At 54.5% G+C, this 24,737-nt stretch overlaps 2 protein-coding genes across 4 annotated transcripts in view; one reads left to right on the top strand and one right to left on the bottom strand.

Moving 5' to 3' along the window:
* The window catches only part of Zmat5 (zinc finger matrin-type 5), a 30,199-nt gene extending 16,132 nt beyond the window's left edge, over positions 1-14,067 (top strand). For all 3 annotated transcript variants that reach the window (XM_076865214.2, XM_076865232.2, XM_076865223.2), the window contains 4 exons: positions 5,110-5,172; positions 6,593-6,673; positions 8,726-8,837; positions 13,866-14,067. In XM_076865214.2, the coding sequence (XP_076721329.1) occupies positions 5,110-5,172; positions 6,593-6,673; positions 8,726-8,837; positions 13,866-13,995 (386 nt within the window). In that variant the 3' untranslated portion in view covers positions 13,996-14,067. The remainder of the gene's footprint in view (positions 1-5,109; positions 5,173-6,592; positions 6,674-8,725; positions 8,838-13,865) is intronic.
* A 1,544-nt stretch (positions 14,068-15,611) lies between these two features.
* Positions 15,612-24,253, bottom strand: Cabp7 (calcium binding protein 7). The gene is made up of 5 exons (XM_076837441.2): positions 24,145-24,253; positions 17,281-17,424; positions 16,393-16,505; positions 15,968-16,121; positions 15,612-15,739 (listed from the first exon to the last, which is right to left on the bottom strand). The coding sequence occupies exons 1-5, from the start codon at positions 24,251-24,253 to the stop codon at positions 15,612-15,614; spliced, it is 648 nt and encodes a 215-aa protein (XP_076693556.1).
* Between the last annotated feature and the right edge of the window lie 484 nt (positions 24,254-24,737).

Raw genomic sequence — 24,737 nt, 5'->3', positions numbered from 1 at the left:
GGCCAGGCCTACATTTGCCAGCAAGAACTCTGTGTGGGGTAAACAGTGTGGTGCAGGAAGAGTCTGTTGAATGATTGGCTGGAGGGAGGAATGAATAACCCGACTGCTGCAGTGGGGGTAGGGACTCTTGCAAAGCAGGTGCAACTGGAGTGAAAGAGCTGAGGTCAGAAGCATCCATCACGGCCTAGCCCCCAGTATGCCTGTGGATGGGAGTTATGCTGCTACATAGCTGTCACTAGATGTGCACACCAAGGAAGATCAGGGAGGGGCCAGAGTGTGGCCAGGGAGGAGCTGAGCTGAAAGGAGAGGGAGCTTGGTGCTGCAGCAGAGGTGCTTGAACAGGTAAGGAACAGTTTTCCAGGACAGGGCCCAGAGCCTGGGAGGAACAAACTGAGTTCAGGTGGCCAAGGAGAAAGGGGAAGGGAAACAGAAGGAGTTCTCTGTTCTGAGACTCAAAATTCACTAGAAGGGAGTGAGCCTTTATTGAGTACCTGCTACATGCTGTGCTTGCTGTGGTTTGTCATTTACTTCTCAGTGACTCTCTTAGGCACTTAGAGACCTTTAAATAAATAAGGCTAGTTGGTCATGGTAACAGTGATCTCCCTACCCCACTGGGTTTGGGTGAATAAAGACTAGGCATGGTTTTTGTTTTTGTTTTTTTGTTTTCTTTTTTGCAGTACTGGGAATGAAACCCAGGGCCTTGCATGTGTTAGGCAAGTACTTTCCCTCTGAGCTACATACCTAGCTGTCCCCCTTTTATTTCTTTTATTTTGAGACAGGATCTCACCAAGTTGCCCAGGCTGGCCTTGAACTTCTGCCTCAGCCTCCCAAGTTGCTGAAATTACTGCATGTGTTACCACACCTGGCTTAGGCATAGTATTTTTTATTTCTTGGTACTGAGGATTGAATTCAGGGGCGTTTAACCACTGAGCAACATCCCCAGCCCTATTTTGTATTTTATTTAGAAACAGGGTCTCACTGATTTGCTTAGCGCCTCACTTTTGCTGAGGCTGGCTTTGAACTCATGGTCCTCCTGCCTCAGCCTCCCGAGCCACTGAGATTACAGGTGTGTGCCACCGCACCTGGCTTAGGCTTGGTATTTTTAAAGCTCTCCTAGGGCTGGTGATATAGCTCAGTTGGCAGAGTGCTTGCCTGACATGCACAAGGCCCTGGGTTCAATCCCCAGCACCATAGGGGGAAAAAAAAAAAGCATCTCCCAGATGCTCCCTATTTCAGGCAAAGAAACTGAGGTTTCTAGGTTTGGGGAGGAAGGTGGCCAACAAGGCTGCTCAGCAGGCCCAGCACAGCTGTGATTGGGAGGGTTTGGGAATGGAGACATATGGGGAATTTAAGGGAAGTGGGGGCTCCTAGCTGTCTGAGAAATCTCTGACCTGACATCAGGCTCCCTGTCTTCCAAACCCAGTGAGGGACTGTGCTTTGGCCTTAGCTAGGCCAAGATCACCTTGGCGTTTGCTCCTTATCCCAGAAGCTCAGCCAATAACACCTGGGCCCTGGAGTTCAGAAATAATGGGTAGAAGTCCTTGTGTTCCTTACAGAAAAAATGAAAAGGCAGGTTCTGTAGTCCCTTTCTTAGGGCTCTTGCATTCCCATCAACCTCTCACATGCCCAGCCACTTCTAGTCCTTAGAACAGCTGTGCAGGGAACTGGGCATGGTAGCTTGTAATCATAGCAGCTCAGGAGGCTGAGGCAGGAGGATTGTGAGTTCAAAGCCAGCCTCAGCAACTTAGTGAGGCCCTCAGCAACTTAGTGAGACCCTGTCTCAAAACAAAAAATAAAAAGGGCTGTGGCTCAGTGGTAAAGTTCTTCTGGGTTCGATCCCCAGGACCAGAAAACAAAACAAAACAAAACAAATCAGCTCTGCTAGTGGGGCTAGCAGCCTGAGTTTCCCCACTTACAGATGATGAATTTAAAATCCAGACCAGTGGGGCTGGGGTTTTGGCTCAGTGGTGGAGCACCTGCTTAACATGTATGAGGCACTGGGTTTGATTTTCAGCACTGCATATAAATAAATAAAGATACATTGACAACTAAAACAAAATTTTTAAAAATTTAGACCAGTGGATTGCCTTACTCATCATCCCCAAGTGCTGGTGGCCAAGCTGGCACATGAGCTCTCTTCTTGTTCAAAAGGTTCCCCTAGGCCTGCACTTACCCGGAGCAACTGGTTCTCAGCTCCCAGATTCATGGTCTTTGACAAATTCCAAGGCCCTCAGAGTGGCTGATGATCCATGGGTCACGGTCAGGACAAACACAGGCCCTGGAGCTAGGCTGCCTGGGTTCAGTCCCAAGTCATGAATCACTAACAGTGTAGCCCTAATTTTGTCACATGTAAAACAGCCATAACAACAGTACCCACCTCCCAGGGATGTGACAAAGGCTCAGTAATCCCATGATGACTGTTCTGCACATTAGGGTTTATGCTAAGTAGGAATGATGCTTCTGTGTCCTTAGAAGGAGTGACCTTAGGCCCTTTATCTGATGGGCACATTTATTCAGTCAGTGCTCAATGAGTACTTGTCTGTCCTCAGTCCCCAGACAGGCTCTGAAGATTCAAAGATGGATAAAACAGGGCCCTTCTAAGTTACCTCCCACTCACTTACAACAGTGTGTCCTGCCTGAGTTTCCATGTTCTGCTGGCCTCTCCCTTCTGGCTCTGGCCACATTGATCACTGCATGTAGTGTTCTTTCTGTGGGCATGTCCTTCCTTCTGTCCTCCCCACCCCAAGATAGTTCCTTTGTCCCAGAACTAAACTCGGGCAGTAAATCCTCAGGGATGCCCTTTCCATGCCCTAGGCCAGGTCAGGTCATTTGTTCGTGTTCAGTGTTTACCCCATTTATATCCACATGGCTTACTGTGGCTGCTGGACTGGAGGAAGGACCCGCTCTGACTTGATCTCCACTTAAATCCTCATCCTGGCATAGTGCCTGGCACACAGGATGTGCTTTGTGAACGTTTGATAGATGAATGCCTAAATGACTAGGTAAATAAACATGGGGCACCAGGGGCAGCTGTTAATTTTGGGAGATGAAGCGAGAAGGACCAACAGGTCAGATCACAAGGAGCCTTGAACACCATGTGGAGGAGCAGGGGCCACTTTGTGCAGAGGGTAGGCTGGGTTTTCTTAATCCTAGGTGCACTTTAGAGGTACCCAGGAGCTTTTTTTTCAGGGGAGGGTACTGGGGATTCAACCCAGGGTCACTTGGCCACTGAGCCACATCCCAGCCCTATTTTGTAATTTATTTAGAGACAGGGTTTCACTGAGTTGCTTAGGGCTTCACTAAGTTGCTGAAGCTGGCTTTGAACTTGATCTTTCTGCCTTAGCCTCCTGAGCCACTAGGAGTATAGGTGTGCACCACCCTGCCTGACCCCAGGAGCTTTTAACAATTGTGATGCTCCCCCATGCTGATGAATTAAAGCAGAACCTGAGAAGGGCAGGTGCAGGTGTCCATGTAATTTAATAGTTGCTTGGTGATCCTAAAGCATGTCAGAGTTGAGAACCACTGGCCAGTCCCACCACAGAATAGAATTTTTCTACACTGAGCCACCTAGCCAGTGCCTCTTGTCTGGGACTTAGGCTCAGCCCTCCTGCCTCCCTCAGTGGTACTAGCCTCAGGGAGGTCCTAGGCAACATCCACATAATCCCACCAGCTCAGCTTCCCCAGGAACGACAGGCAGGTCAGGCCAAGGTGTCTCTAGCTCTAATGGTTGAACTGAGCCTGACAAGCCTGGTGCTAATGGATGGACCCTCCTCCACATTGCTGGCTTCACTCATGGCTCTGCCAGCCCCCCTGGAGTGAATCCTGCTGTAACCAACTCCCAGCCCCTAGCAGATCCTCTCCCTTCCCAGCCACCAGCTGCCCTGAAGGGAGGCATCCCCATTACTGGGCCATTTATCCAGGCATCAGGAAATCAGCAGCCACATGGGAAGAACAAAGGCTCTAGATTTCCACACACCAGGGTTCAAACCTGGTGCTGCCACTTTCTGATCATGTACCCTTGGGAAGGTCATTTTCCTGTCTGAACCTCAATATTACCCCTCTGCAGAATGGGGACATTAGTACTGTAAAGTGGATTCATGAGGAGCAAATAAGAACTGCTGCCATTTCTGAGCACCCTCTTACCACCTGTCAATACCAAGCTGAGCAACAAGACCTTTGGAGAGCATTCAGTATAGCAGCTGAGAACATGGCTGCTAAGCCAAATAATAATTCGTCAGGCTATTTGCAACCAGGAGGCCATATAACTGTGTCCTATTAACTGACAGTTCCTAAATGATGAATTCGTCTGCCAGGTCAAATTTTTACAGAGAAGAGCAATAAAATTATTTAAAAACTTCTAAATTTTATTAGGGAATAAAGAGAAGATGGAGATAATACATGAGACGTATGACACTCTTGAGTGGGGAGACGAAATAATGTCCACATGTCAGTTCTCAGTTGGTTAACCTATGTTTTGATTAAAGTTCCCTAAAATTTCTAGAAGATATTCTGAGAAAGCCAGTTATTGCTGTTTTTTGTGGTGCTGGGAATCAAACTCATGGCCCCACATATGCTAAGCAAACATTTTGCTGCTGATCTACATTCCCAGCCCTAAGATGTTCTGAAACTTAAAAAATGATTTTTTAAAAAAATTTTTTTAGTTTTAGATGAACACAATATCTTTATTTTATTTATTTGTTTTTATGTGGTGCTGAGGATCGAACCCAGTGCCTCACACATGCGATGCAAGTGCTCTACCACTGAGCCACAACCCCAGCCCCTTCAAAAATAATTTTATGTGGAAATAAAAGAGCTTTTTTTCCCCTTCCCCCCTGTTTGGTTGGGGAAAAAGAAAACTCCCTATGTGAGTCCATTGTACAGTCAAAATCAAATACCTTGACCTGAAACCTATTTCTTGACTTTGGCTGGCCCTGGGTGAGGTGAGGGATGGAGGTCACCTTGGATCCCACTGCCAAGCATCCCCCTCCATGGTCAACCAAAGCAATGCTCCTCCATGTGTGGGGAGCTCTTTTCTTCCCTCAGTTCCCTGAGACTCTACCTCCCTCCTTGGCGGAGGCATCTGAACCCAGTCCCTTTCTTCTCTTATAGATGCAGCTGCCATCTTGCTGGATGAGCAGAACAAGCGGCCCTGCAGGAAGTTCCTGCTGACAGGTAAAGTGCTCTGTTGGTTTGGGTCCCTTCAGGGACCAAGAATACCTTGTCTGGCTTGTGTGGATCTCTGTAGAGTGTCTTCTCCAACTCTGGACACCATCCTGAGTCCACTTTGCAGCCCAGCTTCAGCTGACCAGTCAGTTAGGGCCTCCCCATGGGTTGGAATTTGGGTCTTTCCCTGGTCTGGTCCTCAGCTTTTCAGAAGTATTGATTTGACTGCTCAATACTCATCTCACAAAGACAACTATACTTCAAAGAGATACAGACCTTAGTAAGCAAAGGCAGCAAAAACAGATGAAAGTAAGTGTAGGAAAAATAAGACAAGCCAGGAGAATAATTAGTCTCCATGTTTGTTCTTGAGGTCTGTGTACTAGAAAGTTTGACCCTGAGCTTCCTGGAAGCCAAGGCAAAGAGGAAAACCACAGTGGTTTGTAAGGGAGCTTAACCCTGGGGAGAGGTACTGTGGGTGAGCTAGGGAAGCTGGATGAAAGGCCGTGTTCTTCTCAGGAAATGGTGTTGCCCCCAAAAGAGTCACCAGGCCTGCAGATCAAGAGCTTTCCCATAGGCTTGGCTTTGAGGTACATTTGACACTGGGAGGTTACACTGATGTAGGATACCACCATGCTCCTGTTATTTCCAGACACTTTGGTTTCCTTGTTTGAGCCTGGAAAAACCACCCAAACTTTGGTTCCTCCATAGCAAAGGTGCTGCTGAGGTCTTCTTCTTTTTTTTTTTTTTTTTTTTTTTTTTTGAGAGACAGAGAGAGAATTTTTATTTTATTTTATTTTTTTAGTTTTTGGCGGACACAACATCTTTGTTTGTATGTGGTGCTGAGGATCAAACCCGGGCCGCACACATGTCAGGCGAGCGTACTACCGCTTGAGCCACATCCCCAGCCCCTGAGGTCTTTTTTTTAATAGATTTTGTTGTTGTTGTTGTAGATGGACACGATACCTTTATTTTATTTGTTTTTTATTTTTATGTGGTCCCTGGGGATCAAACTCAGTGCTTCACACATGCTGGGCAAGCACTCTACCACTGAGCCACAATTCCGGCCCCTGCTGAGGTCTTTTGGAGGAGCAGTCCAGCTGCTCATGCAAGCCAGGTGGGCAGGTGGGGCTTCAGGTAGAGGCACAGCATGTGCAACAGCCTGGTGTGGAGGAGGAAGCGTGTTCTTTCAGGAACCCACGTGTAATTCATGGAGGTGGGGAGGAGGGGTTGGTGATGAGAGACAGCCTGCAGAGATCTGTGCAGTCCAGTCCTGACTCACTTTGATCAGGTTTGGTCCACCAGGACTGCTGGGTGAGAGTGGGACCAGAGACCCTAAAACCTTAAAAGGTCAGAACCCGTCATCAGGGAGCCCTCAGCCTGTAATAGGCGCCCTTCCTGAATGGCAAGTAACTCTGTCTTCTTGTTGCAGGCCAGTGTGACTTTGGCTCCAACTGCAGATTTTCCCACATGTCAGAGCGAGACCTGCAAGAGCTGAGCATCCAGGTGGAGGGTGCGTCTCGGCAGGGGCCCTTGCAGGGCGGGAATGGAGTGCAGGCAAGGGATGTGGGATCCGTGACTGGGAAACTGCTGTGCACCTCCCCTCCTGTCCCTCAGTAGAAGCCATCATGTGGGGCAGGCCAAGGTCTGCTCAGGGTGATAGGGAGTCCCCAATTCCACAATGTGAGGTGGGCGTCAGAGACACAGCTGTGTCTTCTGAAAGTGAAAAATGTATGGCCCCCGCCTGGGAGCTCTGAAAGTGCCCCACTGCCCACACACTAACCAGGCAGGTGTGGTGGGTCCCTCCCTCTCCCCCTCCATCAGGCACCATAGGAATCCCTATTCAACACTTGGCAGATCCCCTTCAGTGCACTTGGGAAAGGGGAATAAAGAAAGCACTTTTTCCTCCCTCAGGATTCTCATAGACTAGTGACTTCTGGGAGGGGCAGGGCAATTTCAGCTTCTGTAGAAACAGGCCTGTGAGCCATTGGGCGGCTCGATGCTGGCTTTCCAATTACAGAACAAGGAGGTTCCCTCTTGGAAGGCTTTTTTGGGGGAGGGGGAGTAAGAGGTATTTTTTTGGTGGGGTGGGGAGGTACCAGGAATTGAACTCAGGGGCAGTCAATCGCTAGCCACATCCCCAGCCCTATCCCCAGCCCTATTTTATATTTTATTTAGAGACAGGGTCTCACTGAGTTGCTTAGTGCCTTCTTATTGTTAAGGCTGGCTTTGAACTTGCAATCCTCCTTCCTCAGCCTCCCAAGCTGCTAGGATTACAGGTATGTGCCACTGCGCCTGACCCTCTTAGACATCTTAACTGATCTCCTTTGGCCCCTTCATTGAACAGATGAAGAAACCAAGGCCAGTACTAAGACCTCAGACCATAGGACCTTGAGAGAGCCCCACAGTGAGTTAGAGACTGACTCTTGGTCTCCCAGGAGGCTGCTATCCATTCTTCTCTTCCAGCTACCTCAGGGAGCTCTTGAATGCCTGGGGCACTTTGACCTTTGTCCTCATCCCTTGTTAGGCTTCACTTCCCTCTGCCAGTTGGACCCTACGGGCTCTGTGCCCTCCCCTGGGGAGCCAGTGGTGGTGTACTACAGCTCTGGCACTGACACCGGGTTTCCAGGAGCTCTCTCTGGGTGGAAGTGAGGCCTCATGGCACCAGCCAGCAAGTCCTGGCAGTGCTGATGTCTCCAGCTCCCCGTGTGCCACAGGCTCTCAGAGAATGGTTAGCTTGTGGTGGGGAGCTTAGGCTGAGATCATATCTAGTGGAGATGGAGATAGGATGAGGCCCAAGGAGGCTGGCATTGTGGATGGTCTTGGCTCTTCCACATCCTCTGTAACCTTGGCACATGGCTTGACGTCTTGGAGACAGTGTCCTGACCTGTCAGACGTGATGATGCCCCAGGCAATGATGCCCTGTGCAGTGAGCCCAGGGCCAGCCCCCAAGTGTTGTCATGCCATGAGTTTGTTTTCTTCTGGCCCATGGCCCATCCTAGACCACTTGGAGACTGACCCCATCACCCTCTCACACCCAGCTTGTATGAACTCAGACCATTTGTTGCCTGGCTTTAGTTCAATGGCAGTGGTTTTTTTTGTACAATATTATATGAGAAGAAAAACCAGAAAACTGAGGCTCATGCCTTGTCTGGAGACCTGGCAGGTGGCAGAACCAAGACTCAACCTTGTTCTACTGCCGATTTTGACCCCTTGCACCTGAGAATTGAACCCCTCCTGAGGGCTAGGCTCTTTACACTCATTGTCCTATTTCCAGCTCCCCAAAGCTTGGGAGGCAGCCATTGCTATCTCCCTTCAATGGGGAGCAGAGCCAGGCCTGTAGCACTGGGTCATGGGATGCAGATAGGCTCAAGCAGTAGGGGCCGTAAAGGGACAAGCCAGCAGCAGTGCTCCTGGCCTACCAGCCTGCGTTTCTCTGGAAGATTGCTGCGGCATCCCAGGGCTTCCCCGGAGATGGCCAGTTGCTGTTACTTTGCGGGAAGGTGGGGTACAGGCAGGTAGAATTGTGCCCCTCATCTTCCTTTTGTCTCCCTATTTCCCACAGAGGAGAGGCGGGCCAGGGAGTGGCCTCTGGACACCCCCGAGCTCCCTGAGGGCCACCTGGAGGACTGGCTGGAGAAGAGAGCCAAGCGACTGAGCTCAACCCCAAGCAGCAGGTATAGACTCCCAGGTGTTTCTGTGCTGCTGAGGTCAGGACCCCAGCCAGCCTGTCCTTTGGTCTTTTGCTAAAGTTGAGGAATCTCCATCAACTTCCTAAATTCAAGGGCCATAGTTAGACTCTTCCCCTACCCCCCTCCAGAGATCCCTATGAGTAGGGCTACAGTGGAGGCTCTTGGATCCCCAGGCACTGGCCAGAGGGGGTGTACATTTAAAGATACCTGTCCTTGGTCCCCACCTTTTATGTCTCATCCCCCTCTGGCAGTGTGTGCTGGTGGGAGGGGAAGTGTTGTCCAGGTTGACTCTACAGCACTAAGTCCATTGCTAGAGGGATGGACTGAGCTGCGGTGGCCAAGCTCCCAGTGGTCCATCATCCACTGCCTGTCCTAGGGCCCCACAGATGGGAAACTGAGGCTCATGGAGACGTTCAACTTGCTCAAGGGCACACAGCTAGGAATAGGCAGAGCAGGGACTGTACAGGGGCATGACATCATCATTCTCCCACGCCTCCCTAAGGGGGAGTGGCCTGAGCACTCAGAATGCTCAAAAATGGACAGGAACTTCTCATACAAGGAGCATGCTGGGCCAGGGACCCTCAAATGTGGCTGCATGCCATCTCAGACCCTCCCCTCTCAGACACAGCCCACACTATACATTAACACAGAGAAGCACAGGGACAGGCAGGGGCCTCCGCAGCCACCTAGCATCACAGCCAAAGTCCAGGGCTCCTGAGCTCCCCGCTGCCAGTAATGGAGAGGGGGAGGAAATGGGAGGAAGAGAGGGTACAAAAGGGGACCAAGGGGTGTGCTTGTGAGCTGCACATGACTGTGTGCAAGTTGCCCTACCCTGGGCCACCTTGATTCCCCATCTTGCAGTAGCACTTCAGGCCCTAGTTGCTCTGTGGTATGGTCTCATGGGATGACGGCCTGACCTGAGCCAAGAGGGTCTGGTCAGAGAAGTCCATGGACTTCCCTCGGGGCTGTGCCAGAAGGTGAAGGCAAATTTCTTGGTCCAGTGGAAAGAGATGATTAAGGTCTTTTAAAGTTAACTTTGTATTTTACCTTTATTCTAAATATGTGCCCAGTATACCCCTACCTTAAAACTATATAGTTGGACAAAACTCAAATGTTGGAGTATGCCATCCCTGCCTTTTGGACCCATCTGAAGGGATTGTGACTTTGGTCATCTGGGTGCCCCCTGTTGTTACCAGCCATCTTCCAGGAATCCAGATCCTGAATGCCAAGTTACTTCTGCTCATGTGGTGGAGGGTTGGTCTGACTAGGGAGTTCTGGGGATCCCCATGTTCCTGAGATCACTTCAGTTCAGTCTCTGCTCTGCACCACTCCTTGGAACTGGTCCCATATGAATGAGTTCCTCCCAACCTCATGTTGTCCTGGCCACTTATGGCCCTGCTTTTGCCCCGTGGTGTCTCCTGGGAGTTAGTTATACCCTGGATACCTCTTAGGGCTGTGAGGAGGATCCAGGAAGACCCTGTGGTCTCCAGTCTAGCTGGATTGGAGCTGCTAATATGGCAGTAGCAGTTTTTGGAATGGTGCCTGCAACTGGGACCCACCTTGGGCTCTGGGGAGCAGGGTCTAAACTGCTCTGCCAGGTCACTTTCCCTCTGGCCTATCAACCTGGGCACTTCCAAGAGATCTGCTTTCTCCACAAACATTCCCTGCCCCTTCCCCACCTGTTCACCTGCCTCCTGAAGGCTTCAAGCCAATATGAATCATTCTTTGGGCAGAACAGACCTGTACAGCCTTAAGAAAAAAGAGTTGTTGGAAAGGAGGTGACCTTTTATTCTTGCTGTTGCCATTGCTACCTTGGTCTCCCTTAGTCCTCTCCCTACAGGGTAGTTTTGGAAAACATGACACCTCTGCTCATTGGGGCTGTGCTTCTGCATCCATGAACCCCTCCTGTGGGGTTGTAGGGAATTAGATTCCAGTCTCTGGGTTGTCCTATTGTGGCTCTCCTAGCTGGCCATAACAGCCCTCTCCTAGGTCTCTCCCCTCCCCTGAGCTCTTCCAGTTCATTCTCCATATTATAGCCCCAGCCAGCTTCCAAAACACACTCTGGCCCTGGGCCTCCCCTGCTTAACCCCTCCCAAGTCCACCTCCACTTTGGGAGGGCCTGGACTCCACAACCTAGTTCACAGGGCCTAAGGGAATCTCCCTGCTGGCTACCAGACTCATGGGGTCACCTGATCACCTGTCATACCTAGCCTGTCAGTCACAATGGACTCTTTAGCAGCCTCTTAGATGGACAGTCATTTGTGATTTCTGGGAACCCCATGCATGCTGTTTCCTCTGCCTAAAACTGCCTCTGCCAACCCCACCAGCTGTGAGCTTTAGCACTCTAAGACGTGGCCTCTTCTAGCATCAGCTCCCCTTCCCAATCTTGAACAAGTGTGGGTATCCCAGGGCATGGTGACTATATGTGTGTGCATTTAGGGGAGCAGTGTGGCCAGCCTAGATGCCTGTTACCTGGGTATTAATGTGTGGGGACCAGCCTGAGGACTTTAGGTAGCCCCCTTTTCCTCTTTGGGTGTCTGTTTCCTTCCTGGGAAACAGATGACTGCCTGACCCACCTGGGACCATATAGACCTGCAGACTGAGCAGAACCCCCACAACACACAAGTGAGCTGAGCCAACTTTCCTTGTCAACATGGAGACACAGAGGCTCCTTGAAGGTGCAGCCTGGTGTCATTTTTGCTCATTCCCTCAACAGACTGACCCTGAGGGATCTGCCAAAAGCAGACAGTGGCAGAGGGAGGGAGCCGCTGGCCTTAGACACACAGACTAATCCCCAGCCAGTTCAATGCTCGGCCCTGCTTCCCATTGTTGGCTCTTCTGATTGTGACTTTATCCCTCTTAATCTCCCCTACATACCCCTCTCTGGGCCACAGCTACTGTTCTGGCCCATCCACCTCCAAAAGACTCTATTTCCTTTTGGTAAGGACCACAGCGGGGGATTTGCCAAGGAGCTGCTTCTGTCCTACACACAGGGCAAACAGGCCATGCTGGAAGCCTCAAGTAGAGTCCTACCCCACGTGTACCTGCGTCTATCTACTCTGTGCCAGGGCTGCAGGTATGGGCTGTAAGGCCCAGGGCCTGGCACATCTGGGGCCCTAGCAAGGCCCCAGTATCTGTGAGCAGACTCAGGGGTTGCCCTTTCTCTGTTGGGTGCCTCAGGGCAGGCAGGGACACTGGACTGAGCCTTGAACCCAGTAGCTGGGTCCTAGTTGCCTGGAAATGTGCCCCATTTGCTAGAGGAAGGGCCTGAGGCTTAGAGGCTGGGGCTTCCCAGGATCACAGCCCCTTGGGGAGCTCTACTGTCACTGTGACTCCATAGAGAGTTCCAGCTCCAGCAGTTGTGGCCTCCTCCACCCTCAACCTTCTGTTTATGAAATTTCCCCAGCACCATAAATCATGTCAAGAGCTGCTTTCTGTGCTTTCCAGCAGGCAGCAGCCCATTGAGTAGGGGATATCCCTGTTCCTCTCACAATGGGAATCCTAGAGGCTGTAGTTAGGGCTCCCAGAAGTCCTTGACCATGTACTACCAGTCAGGCCCAGAGAAGGGTAAGCTGAGTGGGTGGGGAGAGGCAAACTCTCAGGGCTGCTGAGCACAGCCCCCCACCCCTGCCTCCACCTCGGACGCCTGAGACCTGTCCAGACCTCTCACAGAAAACCCAGGCCCTTCTCTTTCTGCAGAGGGCTGGCCGCTGGGTCCCCAAGCCTGTTGGAAGCTTCCAGAGCTCACCTTTCATGTAGGCTAGGGCATGAGGTGGGGTGGGGTGGGGTGTGGCTAGAACAAAGGCAACTGAAGGGGCAGGGGGAAATGTCTGAATTGCATTCTAGCCCTTCGTCCTCCATCCCCTGTGTCACCTGGACAAGTGAGGACTCCTTGCACCTCAGTTGTCTCATCTGAAAAACAGGGTTCATGTGAGATTCTTGAGGTCTCTCTAGGCCCTGGTCTCTGGTCCACAATAGTGCCTAGTCAGTAAGAGCTCTTGGTATAGCTGAATAACTGTGTCATTCAGCACAGTTACTGTGTCGCCTCTGTATGTCAGGCCTGGCTCTGGGCACTGGGGTAAAAAAGTGCCATTCCTACCCCAGTCTTTACCATCTGAGCACTGCAAGCCCGAGGAGACAATACAGAGCTCCCAGGTGAATTCAAAGTGCTTTGTAGCCTGAGGGAGGTCCTATATGGACAGGTCTGAATGTGGCATAGTTGAAAGGGTGGGGGGAGGCTGCCTCCATCGGCCTCAGTCAGCTCCTGTAGGTCAGGGTACCACAGGTTGGGCACAGAAGATGCCTTTCCATTGATGGCACTTCCCATGGGCCCTGGGGTGGTGGCTTGGGAGAGGTGAATGTTAAGGACAGTGAGTAGCATGAGAAATGAGGCTTTTTAAAACATTTTAGACAATATTTTTTTCGGATTTCAAAGACTTGCGTGCTCGCAAAACTTTTGGAAAGTATAAAGAAGTAAAAAAAAAACACCCATAATTACACCACTCAGATAGAACCAGTTAACATTTTGCTGTGTCTTCCAGGTTTTTTTATGCATTTATATATGTTATATATCTTTAAACAAAAATAGTATCATGCTATATACATTATTTTATAAGCTGCTTTTTTCCCTACTTACATAGTATGTCTCTCTTCATCAGTGCATATATGTCTGCCTTAATTTTTACACAGGCTGCATAGCATTCTTCACTGGACGTGCATATGTATTTAATCAGTCCCCCACAGGTGGACACTAAGGTTATTTTTGTTTTTCTCAAAGCCATTCTTGTAGCTCAATATCTGTCTACAACCTCACTGTTTCCTTGGGCTCAGTTCCTGGAGAGGAGGTTGCTGCCTCTAAGGGTCTGTGTGTTTTCAAGTCTCTGTTTCCAGAAGGGCCATGCAGGCAGCTGACCCTCCCTAGCCAGGATGGTGGGAGGGAGAGCTGGATCTGGGCTGTGCTCCAACCCAGGCCTCAGTTGCACCTGCTCTAATTCTCTTTCTCCTTCTCTCCAGGGCTGAACCCATCAGACCCACTGTCTTCCAGTACCCCATAGGCTGGCCGCCAGTCCAGGAGCTGCCTCCATCCCTGAGGGCACCCCCACCCGGGGGGTGGCCCCTGCAGCCAAGAGTGCAGTGGGGTTGAGCCCCTTGCCCCTGCTCATCTCCTTCCTGGTCAGCGCTTATCTGTCACAATAAAGACAATTGCTCCTACTGGGGAGGCCGAGCCCTCTGTCTGTTATGTCCCCAGAGCCTCTGAGACTGTAGGCCTGGTCTCCCAGAGGCTCAAAAGCCCCCCATACCAGCTGCAGCCCTGGTCCCAGTCTGTGCTGGGCAGCTTCACCCTCTACTTCACCCACCCGCCCTCCTGGGATGTCTTGAGAAGACGGAGAAAACTTGCAGGTGTATATAGAGAAAGCCTCCCTTGGTCTGGCTGTGCTTCCCTAAACCGGTGTTCTCAGCTCCTCCTTCCAACCCTTTCCAGGGGACAGGCAGGGCTGGGATGAGACAAGATCTCCAGGATGATCTGTCCTCTCAGCCCTTCTTCAACAGAGACCAGCAGAGGCTCAGTTCAGCCAGGCAAAGGGTGTGCCAGTGTGGCTCCCTCGTCGCCCAGGTGATAAGTGGCCCCAAGGCTGGGGAGAGGAGCACAAGGACTCCATCTGCCATCCCAGCCCTAGCAGAATTTGCAGCCCCTGCATCTTCCCATGCTGAGCTAGTGCCACAGGTTTGGGATGGCATATTTGGGGCAGGGACAGTAGCTGGGTCTCTGGCCTTGAGGGTGCAGAAGAATGGAGGGAGGAGGGAGCAGAAGGCGGGCCCTGGGTTTGGGAGAATAGCTTGGTCACACCTCCTGGCACTGACAGAGCTGAACTATGCCAGCTCCTCCACCCAAGAGCTGGCCCGGGGCCCTCCCAAGGTCTGCCAGGAGGAGTACCCAGGCCAATGGGGAGATCACACAGGCTGCTCAGGCCAGTTGAGGCCTCCTGGCCCCAGCTCTGTTCCCTTCCTAAGCTGGACTACAGCTCTGACTTCTTTGCTGGGGAACAGGATACCCTTGGTCACTGGGCCTTTGCTAGGATGGGTTGGGAGCAGAAATTCAGGGGCCTCAGGGCCATCTCAGATGCCCCATCCTACTATGAGCTTGTGCCCTTCCTGAAAGTCCCTGAGGAAAACCTGAGGCCAAATCTGTCCCTCTGAGCCTCAGGCTCCTCACCTGTGAAATGGGCAGGCTCAGGCCCTAGCAGGTACATGGGGGAGGAGGGCTAGTTTGGGTCAGAGGAAAGGACTCTAGAGACCCAGCCTTGTTTCCTTCTCTAGAGGAGGCTTTCTGCCCCCACCTCCTCCACCCTGCCCATAGCTCTGGAAAACCTCAGGGATTAGAGCTGGGGTAGGCAGGTGCCCTCTCTGGGCACAGGGACCACAGCAGTGGCTGGGTCCTGGGGTTCCTGTACAAGGCCCTCATTTCCCAGGAGCCCCTGGACAGCAGGAAGAGTTAGCGCTACATACAGGCTAGGTAGGGGTACGGGCATGGTGTAGGGGCCGGGGGCCGTCCTCGGGGCCACCACCAGGTTCTCCGCAGCCTAGCCACAGCTCCATGCAAGGGCCATGGGGTGAGAGGGGTGGGGGTCACCAGACATCCAGGCCCGGAAATACACAGGATATTGGTCCAGAGCCAGCTGAGGGAGAAGGGCTGCAGGTGGTGGTGGGTGTGGAGTGGGCCCAGCACTGCACGTGCCAGACCAGGTGCCCAGGTGGCACTTATTTCATGCCGCTGCGCAGCACTTGGTTGGCTGCAATGAGCATGACACTGATGATGAAGGCAATGGCAAAGGCGCATATCAGACTCTTGCGGACACACGTCTGGCGGATCTGCTGGTTGGAGCAGGCTGCGGCCACCCACAGGGAGCACCAGGGAGCAGAGAGGAGGAGACACAAAGCGGTAGAATCAGAAGCTGCCTACACTTTGGCACGCAGTCTCAACCCATGGGAACACAGGGACACAAAGCTTGGGACACACAGGAAACCACCCCCTACCCCCGCCAGCCCCTCTCTGCAAACCCCTGGTATGTCCTTCTGCTCAAGTGGCTGAGCTGTCCCAGGGGCCTGTCACTCACTTTCCACATCCACAGGGCACTCCTCGGCTGTGCCCAGGTGACTCTCCTCCTCTGTCATGATGATGTTCTCGATGTCCTTCATGGACAGGTGCTCACAGAAGGTGTCGTAGAGCAGCCGCTTCAGCTCATCCACCGTCAGCTTCTGCATGTCGCACTTGGGGCAGGGGGAGGAACAGTGCTCTGGCCACCACCCCACCCAACACCCTGCAGTCACAAAAACCCAGGAACGGTCCTCCAGATTCTGAAGAACTGGAAACTCTTGCTTCATTCCTACGGCATCCTTGACAGACACCTGCCTCTCCCAGTGAGCCCATGGCCCCCCAGTAGAGAAGACATGCAGCAGACAGAAGCCTGGAGTGGTCATCTCCCCTTTACAAACCCCTAAGTCTCTCCAAAGCCCTGAGTCCCAACCAACCAGGCCATACCTTCCAGAAGACAGTGTCAAAGTCAGTGCCATGGAACTTCTCTGGGATCCCCGAGGTGGAAAGCTTGGGTCCCAGGAGGGTCACAAACTCCTCAAAATCTACCTGGCCATCACCTAGAGTGGGCACAGGTCCAATCAGATTGTCAGGCTGAAACCTAGCTGGGGCCAGCAGGGCAGTTCCTGCCCTCCTTTGGGACTTGGGATGGAGTCCTGGCATATCTGGCAAGTGCCCTTTTTAAGTCTTGAGTCAATTTCAGGGGCACCTAACATGCCACACTCTGGGCTAATGTGGAGACCACCAAGTGGGATGAGGCCCCACGGGGGAGGGTGGAGGTGGAGAGCAGCAGGTGGCCCCAGAGTTCACTCAGTTTACACAAAACCATCCAGGGCTCCCCAGCACCCTGTTGCTGACCAGGGCGGGTACAGGGCCAGACATCGCCTCCACCATATAGGCAGGAAATGAGGCTCAGGAGGGGGTGACCTGCTCTCTTGAGGTCTCTGGTAGGATGAAGCAGAGGGGACTTGGCATTATTGGTCTTTCTCATGAATTTTTCCTTAATAAAATGTCAAGTGGTAAAAACAACTCAATGATTTTGTTTGGGATGGTGGAAGCTGGGGATATATTTATTATAAACACTCCATTTTCCACATTTCTCAGTCTACAGAGTGAGATGAGAAGAGCAGTCTTTGAGGCCTGCATGCGGCTAGGGCTATTTGGCCTCAATTCTCCAGGGTGAGAAATGGGGCCAGATCTGGCTACAACCTGCAACAGACTTTGGGGTGGCTTGGAGTAGGGGAAACAAGAGGCCCAGGGTAGACTAAGCCTCAGTGACTCAGGCCCCAGACCCTCCCCCATCCCTGGGGCCCAGGTGAAAGGGCCAGTGCTCACCATCCATGTCCAGTCGTTGGATGATAACCTCCAGCTCCACCTCGTTGGGCATGTAGCCCAGGGAGCGCATGGCCGTACCCAGCTCCTGCTTGGAGATGAAGCCATTGCCATCACGGTCAAACACCTTGAAGGCCTCGCGGATCTCTGTGGGGGGAGCAGAGTAGTCTGGAACCTCAACCTTGTCCCCAACAGACCCCTGGGATCCAACCAACCCAAAATCTGCAGATCTGGTGAGAAACAGTCACAGGATGGCCCAAGGGTTCACTAGTGGTGCTGTATTCTGGGGTCTCTGGGCAGGCTGAGCCAGGCTGCAAAGGGGTACCTGGCCCTTTGCGGGGGCTGTCCCCTGGAGTCTGAGCATGCCAGGCTCCCAGAGCCTCTCCTGATGAGCTCACGACGCCCCCGTGTGGTAGGTACAGGGAGGATGCCAGGCTTGCCAGGCCAGGGCTTCTCCTCTCATTCCCACCCCTTCCATCTCTCTCTCTCCTTCATCCCCACCTCCTGAGCTATCTCCCAAGACTCAGCTCCTTACCACTGGCCAGCACTCGCTAATGACAGCCATATGAGGCGGCAGCAGCTCCAGCTAATGGGCTCCCAGCTGGGCACATACTGCCTACCAGTTTGGGGGAAGACAGAGGTGGGGTGGAGGGGCCCCACCAGGCTCATGCTAGATCAGATGTGGGAGTCTCCTCCGCATTGCACAGAGGGAAAAACTGAGGCCTGAGAACCTGGGTCACTTAGTTGGGGAACAACACACTTGCAGAGTATGACCTTGGACTGGCCTCAGTCTCACCCATAGCAAAATGGGTGGAATGATGCGAGGATGACATCCAGGAACTGTGAATGGGGTCCTAATTTCTCACCTTTGTTCCCCCTCTGCTTATTTAATTATCACAGCCCCAAGAGGGCCCCTCTGGGGGACAAATCTCAGTCCACTAGCTCCAGTTCCCTGGAGATCTTTCTTCACTTAGCAGCCTGATGGACTTTGCCTAAATTGTCCCATGGGTGGGATTTCGGCATGCAGAGTTGAACTCCTTAGAGACAAAGGAATGCCCCCATGCTCCCCACCTAGACACTGAGTCCTGAAGAGGCTGGGCAGCCAGCTTCTGGACAGGCTGATCCAGGACTTAATGCCGGGGTCTGTGAATCCTAAAACTGCTTTAAGAATCCTACACTTTGGGGTTATTCCTTGGTCTCTGGGGGACAGGGGAGCCCAGCTCAGCCTGTTGGTTCTACCCCAGACCAGGAGCCATGGCTTACAACCAGGTGGTTTGAGCTGAGGTCAGAGTCTCACAAGTATGTCTGAGACAAACACAGGGAAGCCCCCCGAGTTGCCTAGGTACATTTCAAGGAAAGCTGAGAATCTGAAGCTAGGGAAACGGCTGAGCTGAGAGATTTGGGCCAGGCCCAGGGTTTCTGCAAACTTTAGACTCTGGAAACTCTAGGCCAACTCCCACCAAGCATTTTCCTAAGCCACCAAGGAAGCAGTGTGCTTCCCCTGACCAGAGCTGTGTAACAGGCATGGCACCCACAAGGGCTCACTCTGAAGAGCCTGGGAGTCTCTGGGTAGAGATGGAGGCAAATACGCACACACACAAACACATGTGGGTTTCTAGCCAGTGCCAACCCAGCCCTAGGCTCTGGCCATTCCAAGTACAGAACTCTAGCCCCCAGGGGCCCCTCTCAGGCCTGGACACCAGCACTGCTCTATCTCCAGGTTTGGAACATGCAGCTCCTTTTACCTGGAACACTCTTCCTCTCCCCATTGCCACCTCCCATGCAGCCCCAGTTCTCAGCCTGGACAGTCCATCTCCCTGATGCCCTCCCTGCCCCTGCCTGACCTTGGCTCTCCTCTGGGGCCCCACAGACCTGCTCTTCCCCCACACTGAACGGTGAACTATGACTGCTGTAAGAGCAGGGATCAGGGGATCTTATTCATGACTTATCCCCATGACCTGAGACAGGGCCTGTCACTCAAACATAAACATTTGCTGGATGAATGATAAAACTGAATAACTGATGTGGGGACCCACCCACGGGGGTACACAGAGAAAGCAGCTGAGCAGAAATTCATGCACCGCTCGACGTGAGGCCGTCACTCGGAGTCCCCTAACAGTCAGCAATGGGAAGAAGCAGGAAGGGAGGCTGAGGAGGCCACCTGTCCCCTTGCCCAGCCTTCAAAGAGCAGCACCCTCACCCACCCTGTGAGCCATCCACAGAAGAGGGAAATGGAGCAAAGGCAGAGGTGGAGGACCACCCTCTGGCCGCTGACCCAGGGACTTGATTGGGGCACGGGGACCCAGCATCGGGTACCATGTCTCTCCAAGTCTTTGGTCTCCCCCTCTCTACAGGCTTCGTTGGGCATCTCAGGGTGGGCTGGCAAAGCCCTGGACACTGAAAGTTGCAGAGGCAGCCCCCTTCATCCCTCCCGTGAGCTAAGTTCCCGGATGTTCCTTCCACCTTGCCAGAGCTGCCTCAACTGGAACCCAACTCCTTTCCCTGGAGACCCTGAGGAAAGGCACCACACAGGAGCACAGGCAGTGGAAGGAAGGCAGGCGGACAAGAGGCTCTGAGGCAGCCCAGCAGGTCCCAGGGCCATGTCTCAGGCAGGACTGACCTCCCAAGGCCATTAGGTAAATCCACAGCCTTCCACCTCCCCATCTACGTGTCCCTTCACCCACCCTTCACTGCACAACCAGTTCGAACCACAGTCCGGGAGCCCCGCCACCCCATTAAGCCCCTGTGCCCACACAGACTCAGTTCAGGCTCCACCTTCCTTGGTCAGGGAGGCATCCTGATATCACACAGACCCAGGTTCAAAACCCAACCTCCTCTACCCTGGCTGGGTGACCTTGAGTTTGCTCACCTGTACAATGGGACTTTCTGGGATGATTAAGCAAGAAAATCAAGCGTATAAGTGCTGGCCAGGCCTGGCTGTAAATCAGACTGTCCCAGATGGTAGAGCCAGAAGGAGAGGGAGAACTTGGGATGCCAGGCTGGTCTGCCCACTGCTGGGGCCAGGACCCAAGGCCTGAGCTTAGGTTCTGGCTCTGCTGTTCCAAGTCAGGTGACTTGGGCAAGGCACTTCCCTCTCAGAGCCTCAGGTGCCTGGTCTGTGAAATGGGGATGAGACTCCTGCCTGATGGCTGAGGCCTGGCCTCCGTGTGTGTAGGGGGCGGAATAAGGAGTAGGTGGTCCCTGAGAGGCATAGATGTCATGACTCCCAATCACTGCGTGCCATCAACATATCACAGCCCAGCACATTTCCCCGAAAGCCTTGCTCCCTTTCTGCCGCATGAGGCCAGGGTAAACCTGCTGTGCTCCATCTTGGCATGGGGATGCCTGGCTCAGGAATGGACTGGCAGGGCCACCGGGTTTCCAGGCTAACATTGTACCCCATCTGACACCCCAGGCTAACATCCCCCAGCCCCCTCCCTAACCTGTGGAGTTATGTCAGGGCCTGAGTCCCTAGCAGGCCCCAAAGGCCACCAGCGCTCTGTCAAGAGAGCCCGAGTCCAGAGAAGGGGCACGGAATGGAGGTCACTGGAAGGGGCAGTGTCCATCCTCTGCAGAGGCTGTCATTTCCGCGGCATTGGCCCTGCGCCCCACCTCTTCAGCCTCCCTGAGTTTTTGGCCTGTGCAGAGGCGGCTGCTGGGCTCAGGTTGCAGGGACCAGAGGCAGAAAGGAGACTACCCAGGCTCCTCCTCCCCAGAAGGTCTCCACTTGGCCATTCTCAATGCAGCCTTCACTGTCTTCCTGGACAACCTCAAAACCCTGCCCCGGTGGACATCTCCCTGCCTACATACTCTTTTCTCCTGTCTCTGGCCAGAAAGGGTGATGGCTTGCAGCTATTTCATTCCCACCCTCAGGTGCTCAAGCCCACTGATGCCTTGGGACCCCTGGAGGCCTCTGCTGTGGGTGCCTGGCAGAACGGGGGTTCTTCGCAGCCATAGTGTGTCATACAGAGGGAATGTGACGGAGCTCTTCCCATTCCCTCAGTGGGGCTGCATAGGCCCCAGGCCAGCTCTGCCCAGCCATGCCCCTACCCTATCAACTGCCATCCAGAGTTCCCCAGGGCCACAGGTTCCCAAGTGCCTCTGCCAGACCTAGCCCCCCAGCTTGCCTTCCTCACCCAGTTTCTTGAACACCCTACAGCCCCGCCTCACGGACACGACACACTCCAGGCTTATATTCCTCCAGTGTCCCCTCCTCAATCTCCCCTGCTGTGATGGTGGGACCCCCTGACACACTGCCAGGCCTTGTCCTGAGTACTTTCAATGCATCCTCTACCTGCAGGATCCCCCGGGAGAGCAATACCAACCCCCTCCTTACATACCGGGAAACCAAGGCTGAGAGAAGCAAGAGATTGTCCAAGGTCACTCCATGAGCAAAGGGTGCAGAGATCTGAACTTAGCTTTATCTGGCTGGGAAGCCTTCATCCTAAGGCTGCCCTCCCCGTCTCCTTTCCTCATCTTCCTCCCCACACAGACTGACTGCCCCCTGGATTTCAGTGAAGGCAGGCACAAACTGCAGTGTTTCATCCCAGTCTGCCTGGCTCCCTCTTCCTGGCACATGTGGCTCCCCCACGGAGGGCCTCCTCCCAGCCGAGGGCCTGGGTCTTATCCATACAGTCCCAGGGAAGGAGCACCAGTGGAGCACTAAAGAGGCAGCAGAAAAGGGATCGGTGCCAGGGATGGCCACTCTCTTTACCCTGCCCTGGCATTCAAGGACCCCTGCAAGGAGCCCAGGACCTTCTGAGGGTTTCTGAGGTTCCTGCAGCAGAGAAGGGGGTCGGTCAGTCTTTGTGTCTTCATCTGTAGATGCCCGCAGGCCAGGAGATGGCCCAGGGCCACCCTGGCATCTGCTGGTCCCATGCCCTCCACCCGAGGGCTTCAGGGAGGTCCCTGCCCTTCAGGTGCCCCCTGCACTAGGGCCCCTTTGCTGGCCCAGGAGAAGGGGGCGGGAGAGAAGCAGGGAGTGTTTGGTGTGATGGTGACTAACGCTGCTGGGCTCCTGCCAACATGTCGGCTAGGTGGCCCAAGGGGAGCCTGCAGCCTCCTTGCCCCTGGACTGCCCACCCTGTGGCCCACTCACCCCTGCATCCCAGCCTGCTCTCTGATTCTCTCAGAGCATGCACTCCAGGATTGAGGATCAGGGAAGGAGGGACCCAATGAGGCTTAGAGCTGGGGTGCCAGGGTCATGTTGGAGGTGCTTGGAGCAAGGGAAGGGAATGAAGTAGAAGCTGCCTGGGGTGTGGGGAAGCATGTGGCCCCCTGTTTGAGTGACCAGGAGGAAATGACCAGTATGAGGGTCTCTGGAGGGGGAAACTGGCAGGAGGTCTGGTTGGCCCAAGGCAGGAAGGAATGAAGATGGGAAAAAGATGGCCTATGCCCCTTCCTTTGCCCTCTTGCCCCTCATCATGTCCCCTCCTTTTCCCAGGCCCTGGAGGAAGCTCTGAACCATGGGATTTGGTCTAGAGGGGGTGGGACTTGGACTTTGGGAATGAATGATAAGGCCAGGGCAGGGAAACCAGTGTCCCTCCATCTGTCCTGCCTGCACCAGAGCCCAGACCTGGTCTCCAAAGCTTTCCTGGAACCCAAGGGTTTGTGGGGGTTGTTGGTGAGGAGCAGGTGGCTCCTGGTCTTGTGGTGCAGTGAGTGTGGTGGTGTCTGCCTTCTCTGGATCTTCCCCAGACCCAGTCTGACTCCCCAAAGATCTGCCCCATTCCAGCTTAGGGACCTGGAGGGAACTCCCTTCATGGCTTCCCACCACCATCCCTAACTGCACTGTTCCCTAGGTTGTACATTAATCCGCCCTAATGAGACCCCAGATCTGAGAGACCCTTCAACCCAAGATACCCAGAGAGGCTCATCCTTGAGGTGATCTCAGCCCCTCCCCCAGCAGCAGACAAGCAGATCCTAAGAGGCCAAGACTCCCATCAGCCAAGAGCCCCCAACTCCACTCCATATGGGGCACCAGGAGGTCTGGGGGAGGGGAATCATGAGCACCTCCCCCCACCTCAGCAGGGAAAGAGTTGGGCAGGCCCTAGGGGTCTTACTGCTCCCCAGAACACTCTTTCTGAGGACCCCAGCTCTGGTCGCCTGTTCTGATTTCTTCTAGACAGTTGCCTGCGGTCCCCATTCCTGTCTGAGAGGCCGAGGGACTAGGGTAAGGGGCAGGTTTGGGTCCTTGCCTCTCTGCCTTTCCCTTCTAAGCTTGGCTATCGCGACTGAGCCGCCCAATCCGGCCACTTGTTGTCGCCACCGCCTCCCCGGCCGCCTTCTGGGCGCTCCGGGCTGGGGGGTCCCCGCAGAGCTGAGGGGAAGGGGCTACGGCCTCAGAAGGGGCTGGGGGAAGCCCCACAACCCGCAAGAGCAGGGCAGTCGCCCTCTCCCCTTCTCCGGCTGCCCAAGCAGATTGGATTTTCAAAGCGACACGAGAGGAATGTCAATGCGAGCGCAGAGCCACGGGCGGGCGCCGCGGAGGGGATCGGGATGCGGGTACTCTGGCCCGGCCAGCGCGGGGGGCGTAGCTCGGACTCCCACCCCAGTCCACCGCGTTGCCGCACAGTCACCGCGGGCTGCGCGGCCCGGTGACCCTGCTGCGGGGCCCGGCAAGTTTCCGCAGCGCAGGGGACCACGCGGCCAGGGGCTGGGCCGCCCCTCCGCCTCGGCTACCCTCACCGCGGCGCCCAGGGGTGCGAACCGATCCTGCCTCCCGCGCAGCTGCTCGCTGGAGCGGTCCACTTGGTTGCCGGTACCTGCGGACAGCCCCCCGCCCCGCTGCGCCCCTAGCCGGCGCTTCACCTGGGCGCACAGGTAGGAGGGCCGGCGGGCAGGGGTCCCGACGGGGCACTCACTCACCCTCCAGCTCGTCCTCAGGGATGTCCACGGGGCGCTGCTCCGACAGCAGGTTGGGCACGGTGTAGATGCCCCGGTACATCAACGCCGCCGTCACCGGGTGGAACGGCATCTTGGAGGCTCCGCGCCCGCCCGCCCGCCGCAAACTTTGAGGCCGGGGCTCATGGGCCGCCGGTGGCCCCCGGGGCGGCTGGAGCGGGCGGGGCGCGCGGCTGCGGAGGACCGCGGCGCGAGGCTAGGGGCGCCCCTCCAGGGGCCTAACGCCCCCGCGCCCCGGGCCGCCCGGCCATGCCGCCCCCTCCCTCCTCGGGCTCCCAGCCGGGGCCCCGCAGAGGCGGCGGGGGCGGCGCCGCTCCGGCCTCTCGGCTCCGACCGCCGCGCGCTGCGCCCGCCGCGCCCGCTCCTCAGTGCCCCGCGCGCTCCGCGCTGTTCGCCGCTTGCTCGTCCGCTCGCCGGCGCGGCCGCCCGGCCAGCCGCTCCGGCTCTCGCCGCCTCTCCTGCTCGCTCGCTCGCTCGCTCTGTGCCGCGCTAGCTGCGCTCCCCGCCTCCCCCGCCCGCCGCCTGCCCGCCCCCTCCGCGCTCCCCCCTCCCACCCC

The sequence above is a fragment of the Callospermophilus lateralis genome, chromosome 1 (genome assembly GCF_048772815.1).
Source record: "Callospermophilus lateralis isolate mCalLat2 chromosome 1, mCalLat2.hap1, whole genome shotgun sequence".
Taxonomy (NCBI): Eukaryota; Metazoa; Chordata; class Mammalia; order Rodentia; family Sciuridae; genus Callospermophilus; species Callospermophilus lateralis.
This window is presented reverse-complemented; position numbering and strand designations above follow the sequence as displayed.